General features: G+C 31.4%; 1 protein-coding gene across 1 annotated transcript; it reads left to right on the top strand.

The window, feature by feature from the left end:
- The first annotated feature begins 1770 nt into the window (after positions 1–1770).
- LOC149206270 (basic leucine zipper 2-like) lies at positions 1771–5703 on the top strand. The gene is made up of 4 exons (XM_089395380.1): positions 1771–3186; positions 4158–4248; positions 4704–4830; positions 5037–5703. The coding sequence occupies exons 1-4, from the start codon at positions 2474–2476 to the stop codon at positions 5171–5173; spliced, it is 1068 nt and encodes a 355-aa protein (XP_089251506.1). The 5' UTR covers positions 1771–2473; the 3' UTR covers positions 5174–5703.
- Positions 5704–7974: the final 2271 nt, after the last annotated feature.

Genomic DNA, 7974 nt, shown 5'->3' with positions numbered 1-7974 from the left:
CTTATGTGTTCCATTGCTCTGTAATATATAATTTTCTAACAGTTTGGATTTCATACTCAAATAATGAATTGTTATGGTCTAAGAACCTTGTAGGGGGGAATTCTACTATAAAGCTTGGTTATAAACTATAGTGTGATAATGAGGATCTATAGGATCAAGCTTGGTGGTACAAGAAAATTTGTTAATTTAAGGTTTTAATGTGGGTGGTGTTAAGAATTAAGGTCCTCACCTAAGACAGCTTGTAGAAATGTTGTAGGTTAGGTCTTGACATATGTTCTCTATGCAAAGTTGATGAGTATAAATATCATATGCTTCTTTGATGTCTTTAGAGTATGCATGTTTGGAAAGAGGTGGAAAATCTTATTTATTTAAAAGATGTGTGATATGGACCTTTGTTGGAGAGTTATCAAAGATTGTTTAAGAGTTTTAAACTTTACTTCTCATCATTGCTTAGGGAATTTGGCTTATGAGGGATGTCAATATTTTTGAAGATAAATTTATCCCTGCTCTTTATTGTGTTACATAAGGATTGAATATTTGAAGATGTTTCAAGCAATCAAAAAATCCAAAATCCCCGAGCTAAATATTGAGAAAGTGGTGGATAAATCTAACTACTTAAGCATTTTGATGGAATTGATCAAAATGGTCGTTTAATTAGGTAAAAAGTGTTATTATTTTATGATTTTCCCAAAGTGAAATTTAAATAAAACTTTAAAAGAAACTTAATCAAAGGATTAACTAAGATGAGTTGATGTTAATAGTCTTAACACTAACCCTTATGATTGCATTTTAAAAAAATGCATGAAATTTACAATTTTTAAAGACTCTATAATCATCAATTGATTATAAATGGATGAGAGAAAAATTCTTATTAGAAACCAACTTGTTTAAGCCTATTTATATTAGATTAAACATATGGTTGATGTATATGTTTCTTTTCATCATGTGTACAAAGAATGGAATTAGCTACTTAATGGACACTTTGAATAGAGCACCACTCAATTTTTTTGGGGAGAGATTTCTTGTTGAAAAAGAAACTTAATGAAGGTTAAAGTCATATGATGGAAGTTTTTTTTATGAGTTTCTTTAATACTATCGTATATAATGTTTTTTTTATAAATTTAAATTAATATTTAATATGCAAATAAGAAAATTGATAAGATATTTAAATATTTTTTAATAAAATTTTATAAATTATAATTATAAAATTGAGAGAGATTTATAAAAAAATATATTTCAATTAATATAATATTTAACACATATACAAATTGTGGTTTTTTTATTAATAAAATATTTTTTCCAAAAAAAATTAATATATAATCTTAATAATTAATATAATTAACTTACATATCATAATTAACATATTTATTCAAAACTATGAGATAGGATCCATTTACAACGCTGCCACAATAATCTTAAAAAATTATTAAAATATAATCTTAAAAAATTATTAAAATATCTGAAACGTAATTAAAAATATTTGACTTTTTGACACAGTATGGAATGATTAATGCCATGAAGTGACAATGGGATTTCCAAAGTTCAACCTCTGAAAACCATAACCTGGATTCTATATTGAAAAACTGGATATTGTATACTAATGTCGTAGGGGAATCATTCCACATGATTGCACATACGGTGTCAATCATTCCACATGATTGTAAACCTAAAATATTTATTTTCCATGACAGCGACAGCTATAATCACATGCAAACTAATAACTCATCTCAGTGTCAGATTGAGTTGAATAAATTTAACATCTGAAAGCAAACCATGTCTCCCGGAATCGAACCAGAGATCCCAAATAATTAAATTTTCCAGCTGTATGATGAGTGAAATCGGTTGATTGACAGGGAGGAGGAGGCACCGCAACGAGTGCCTGCTGGATTCTGCTAATATTGTTCTGGCATTCTTTCCAGCTATTTTGTTTTTTTGGGTTAAGGATTCAGCTTTGATGTCATGGGTGTAATTCCATCCCTCATCCCTCTGACACTATTCCTGCAAGTGCCCAATAATTTGGGGCATTGATAAGTACATTTCAGTCCCAATTTGAAATCCAGAGATTTTTTAATATCTGTGGGACAGATTTTGACTTTTGGGACGAAGCATTGAGACTTTTAGGCGCGTATGGAGTGTTTTTTAATTAGACTGAGCTGCACACATCACTGTTTCAGGTTTTGGGAGAGACAGAAATGCAGAATATCAGGTACAAATTTAAAATCCAAGTTAGGATAAGAATTCAATTAATATGCCAATTGAACAATTGAATAGAACCTGAACCAGACACTTTCTCAAATAACAGCTCCTAGGTAGTTATGAAGAAAACCAACTATCATAGGTCTGAATAATCCCCAAAACTATGGAAGTAGTTGCAATTTATTCAATATTTGGATAAGTTTTTAGTACCCAACCAATGGTGAAGATTGGGAAACGGTCTAGCCTGCATCTGTGAGCATTATCCAGATTGTAACCAATGGCAAGCCAGGGAGATGGTGATAACTCAGGTGGGAACTGGGGACAAAAAACAAATCTTCCCCAACCAGTGCTCAAGAACCCGCCATTTCATACCATTGGATCCAATGTTGTAGATTCTAATTGCAATTCCTTCAAAGGTTGGTCTGATTTCCCCTTCCATAATAACAATTCAAAGCATCAGTTCTTCCCCTCAGTGGGACATCTTGCACATTTTCAGCCACCATGGAATGATGATCTGATAAAGTCTCCCATGGAATCCCCAACAAAGAAGACTTCCCATCGACGATCTGCCAGTGATTCGCTGCCCGTTCTTGAAGCCCCAACCGATTGTTTTGCTGATGGTGATGAGTTGGATTGTAGGCAGGATGTGTCTCTTTCATTAAGAGAATCTATGGACTCTGAAAATTTGGAGGAAAATCAGCCGATGTCAATATTCTCTGACGTTGAAGCTTTCCAAAAGCAAAAGGATCAAGCAGATGGATCGACTGTTACCGCTCCATCTATTTCTGGTAGCCTTGCCTCCCTATCAGATTATAATAGCTTCAAGGACCCTCTGATGTTCGAGGCAAAACTGAATGTATCCAGTCAGTTTCGAAGTGAGCCAGAAGATGCCAGCATCTGCAAAGGAGAGCAAGATGATCAGCCAGTAAAGATTGAATCGAGTGAAACAACGCCCCCTGATCTGAAAGTGGATAAAAAAAGAATCAAGAGGTAAGCATCATTGCTCTTGTGCTTTAGCTTGTGGATCCAGGGGATTTAGTGTTTCAAGAGAAAATTCATATTGTGCACGAATAATTTTTTTTGAATAATAATAATAATATGAATGAATGCTTTGGATGGATTATGAATGGGTAAATTATTGAGGTACTTTTTGTCATAGGTTAATGTTCAAATTTTTTATGTGTATTAATTTTAACAAAAAAATTTGTATGGGTATTAACTTTAACAAGACACAATAATAATAGTTTAATTTGAAAATCATGGACTTAGACATTAAATTGTTTGTATTTGAAACTTCTTGTCTTGTTTGTAAGACAAAGGACTGATTTTTTCACTAAAATCCGTAAATGTACATACTCTACCTCTTTCTCTAGATTTAAACATGTTACCTAAACTTTTAAAATAGTTTAATTTGAAAGTCATGGACTTAGACATTAAATTGTTTGTATTTGAAACCTCTTGTCTTGTTTGTAAGACAAAGGACAATGATTTTTTCACTAAAATCCGTAAATGTAGATGCCCTACCTCTTTTTCTAGATTTAAACATGTTACCTAAACTTTTAAAATAGTTTAATTTGAAAGTCATGGACTTAGACATTAAATTGTTTGTATTTGAAACCTCTTGTCTTGTTTGTAAGACAAAGGACAATGATTTTTTCACTAAAATCCGTAAATGTACATACTCTACCTCTTTCTTTAGATTTAAACATGTTACCTAAACTTTTAAAAGTGTACATACTCTACCTCCTCTCGATTTAAACCTATTACCTAAACCTTTCATTATTTAAATGGAATTTTTTGTTAATATATCTTAATTTAGTGGTGATATAGTCAGGGTGTTTCATGCCCAGCAAGTTTCAAATCCCCATTGATAACGGGAAGCATCTTATCCAAAAGAATTGGAAACCTTTTATGCTGCTGGTTGTCTTGCTATTTACCCTGCTGGTTGTCTTGCACCACAGGATTATTGCCAACAGACAGTCTGCACAAAGATCACGTATAAGGAAGCTGCATTACATTTCAGAACTGGAAGAAAGTGTCACTGCATTGGAGGTAATATTTTCTCTGTCAAATTGCTAGGAGATTACTGTGATTGATGTGCATCTCTGAGAATTGGAACATCCTTGTTCATCCCTTTCTGTTGTTCTTTATTTTTAGGTGCTTGGTTTTTTTCTGGGGGAGTGGTGAGTTTATCTAGGGCTTGCTTTATATTATTTTGCAAGAAATTTGGTTAATAATTTTATTTTATGCAGATTTTTATAGTGTTTTATATTGTAAGATGAATTTTTAGAAAAGAATGTTGTTTATTAATTTAGTTTGTTAAAATTTTTATATCTTATGAATAAGATATCCACACTAAATATGGGACAAACTAAATTTACAAACACAATTTTTTTTTGGAAAATTCAGAATTGCCATTGAAAACCATCTGATTACGCTACAATATGTTTCGGAAAATTCAAAATTGCCATTGAAAACCATCTGATTACACTACAATATGTATTCAGGTGGAAGTCTCAACTCTGTCTCCTCAGGTTGCCTTTCTTGACCACCGACGAGCCACATTGATCATTGATAACAGCACATTAAAGGAAAGAATAGCTGCTCTTGTACAGGAGCAGATTTTCAAGGATGGTAAGTCATTATCTCATATATGATAAGGACACAGTCTGCCTTTCTGAGCTGATATCCAACTCTGTAACATTGAGGACCTTAATGTTTTCTGGGCTGAATATTTCACCAGTTGATTTGGATACTGAAAAATGCATTGGAACTTTGATTTTAATTAGCCTTCTTTACTTGATTATGGGCAAAATAAATCAATCTTCATGGGGATGCAGAACATAGTGAAGCACTTAAAACAGAGCTTCAAAGGCTAGAACAACTATATCAGCAGCAGCAGCAAATGCAGTGCAGACAGCAACGGATAGAACACGCAATTTCTTCAAATGCTGCATTTGATTTCCAACAACATTAATTGGGCAAGGTTGAGATTAGTCCATTGCTCAGAGGGAGCTAAAGGATGATATCTTAGATTCTTCAGCTTGGCATTTCGAAGAGCCATGCATGGAATTTTGACAAAAAAAACAGGGTGTTTCTAACAACTAATGGAGCTTTCCGGTCCTCAGACACTGAAAGGCTTGAAGGTGACCAGCAACCACGTGATTAGCGGGTGAGACTCGAGAAGAGGATGAACTTGGAGGGCATAATGATCGCAGGAAATGCGTCCATGGGTCATCCGAGGACATGGTTTATAACCCATAGGTTATGCATTGAAAAAATTTCAAGAGAGTTTCCTGATTGTTTGCCTTTCTGGACATTGCTATGATTTCACTGTGAATAATGTTTTTCAAACATCTTTTGGAAGAGATATAACCCTTCTCCATAATTTGTATCTTTGGCATTTTGCAAACGCTATGTATTCTTTTTTTCATTCCAGTGCTGTGTGCTGATGTTTGAAGGCAATCCTTTGGTTTCCATGACTTCACCTCAATGTTTGTTGTGTCATTGTTCTTGGCTAGGCAACTGAATTGACATATTGAATTGGCATTTATCATGATTAGTATTGGTTAATCTTAATTCCTCTATTTATAAGTATCACATCTTTTGAGCATTTTTATTAAGTTTTTTTCATTTTGGACTTGATTCTTCTTATTTATCCCTAAGATATTTAAGAATTAACAGGGATCTCTTATATATAAATAAAAGTAATTATACATTTCTATTAATATCATATTATATTATTATATTGTGTTAATTATATATATATATTTTAAAGTCTAGAAAGTGTATATAAGACTTAGGGTTAGTTTAATTAGTTGTTATTACTCTCAAGAAGTGATCGTACATATATATATCTGAGAGATAAATATAAATATAAGAGATAAATATAAATATAAAAATAATTGTAAAGAATTGTACATTTATTGAGAATAAGAATTTTTTTTATATTGTCAGATATTTCCAGAATTTCACTATGTAATATGGTTGATCTGTCCTTAAAAAGGTTTCAGATGGTGGCTCCATCCATCATCAGGGACCAAAGAGAATCTTGTTAGTAAACGAGTGTTGATGGTGGCTCCATCCATCATCAGGGACCAAAGAGAATCTTGTTAGTAAACGAGTGTTGGAGAGTCTTTTATAGGAACAAATAGAATATATATATGTGTATGTGTGTGTGAGATAAATATAAATATAAAAATAATTGTAAAGAATTGTACATCTATTGAGAATAAGATTTTTTTATATTGTTAGATATTTCCAGAATTTCACTGTGTAATATGGTTGATCCGTCCTTAAAAACGTTTCAGATGGTGGCTCCCTCCATCATCAGGGACCAAAGAGAGTCTTGTTAGTAAATGAGTGTTGGAGAGTCTTTTTTGATCCGTCCTTAAAAACGTTTCAGATGGTGGCTCCCTCCATCATCAGGGACCAAAGAGAGTCTTGTTAGTAAATGAGTGTTGGACAGTCTTTTATAGGAATAAATATTGCATTATGAGTCAATTAGTCTAACTGTCAATTGCAAATTAAATAACGGTCACTAGTTAATTTGAATAAATAATATATTTGACCAGTTATATTTTGATAAAATTTGACTAACCAAAATTTATTAGAATGGGATATGTTACCTCAAAATTAAAAGGTTAATGAAACCATAAAAATTAATAAGATACAACTATGAGAATTTGTAATAAATGAAATACGGATTTGGTATACAATTATGAGATTTATAATAAATGAAATATGGATTTGGTTGTTGATTTTACGAAAGTAAGTTTAATCATAAATAAGACTCCTAATCCCAATTAGGTGAGAATGAAGTTATTTAGATTTAAAGACAATATAATAAAATCTTATTAATAAAAGAAATTAAGATAAAAATGAACTAATTATATTAGCCGTTATTAGAGAGTTGTAATCATTATAAATTAGATTATAAGATGAATTGGGTTCCTATAAAAAAAACAACTAAAACAAAGGAAATTTCATAAAAATATTTTAATAAAAAGGAAAACTAGGAATAATAAAAACTAAGATAAAGAATGATATCTATAATGCTGCTAAATTGTAATGAATAGGAGTTCTATGAAGACACTATATGTGACACCAATGGAAAAACATAAAGACAAAGTTTGAACAAGGAAGAGAGAAGCGGGGAAGGAATAAAGAGGTATTAGGTAGGAGGAGACAACAAACAACAGCGGGGAACAAGGTTCATTGGATGAGATGCTGAATGATAGGCTTCTAGGATTGATAGGCTTCTAGGATTGATTCAGCCTGTAACCATCCTCCCTTTTAAAGTTATTAGGGTTTTTCTGGATTTCGAGGGCTTCTCTAATAAAGCAATGATTTTAGATTGATTGAAGCAAATTAGGTGCTTAGACTTATAAGAAAGTTCTGTTATCGCAACTTAGCCAGCTGGTTATTTTATATATAAATAAAAAAAACTATATTCAATGTCAATTACTTTATATATAAACAAATAGTTATAAATATATTAAATATTTTATTTATATTAACATTGCAATATTTTTTAGATATCATAATTATAGTTGTAAAGCTTTTTTACTTTCAATTATTTTTTATATAATAAATTGATATAAAAATATTAGATATTTTATTTATATTCCAAATATATTATTATTATTATTATATATAAGGAATTACAAGTTTCCCCAAATTGTAAAAACCATTTTTTAATAAAATAACACATAATATATTTTATATATAAGGGATTAACATAGTATGAAAAATATTGTAATGAATTGTATATCCCTT

This window comes from Pinus tabuliformis, chromosome 1_2 (genome assembly GCF_031772625.1).
Source record: "Pinus tabuliformis cultivar Carrire ecotype Pingquan chromosome 1_2, CPIR1, whole genome shotgun sequence".
Lineage (NCBI taxonomy): Eukaryota > Viridiplantae > Streptophyta > Pinopsida > Pinales > Pinaceae > Pinus > Pinus tabuliformis.
This window is presented reverse-complemented; position numbering and strand designations above follow the sequence as displayed.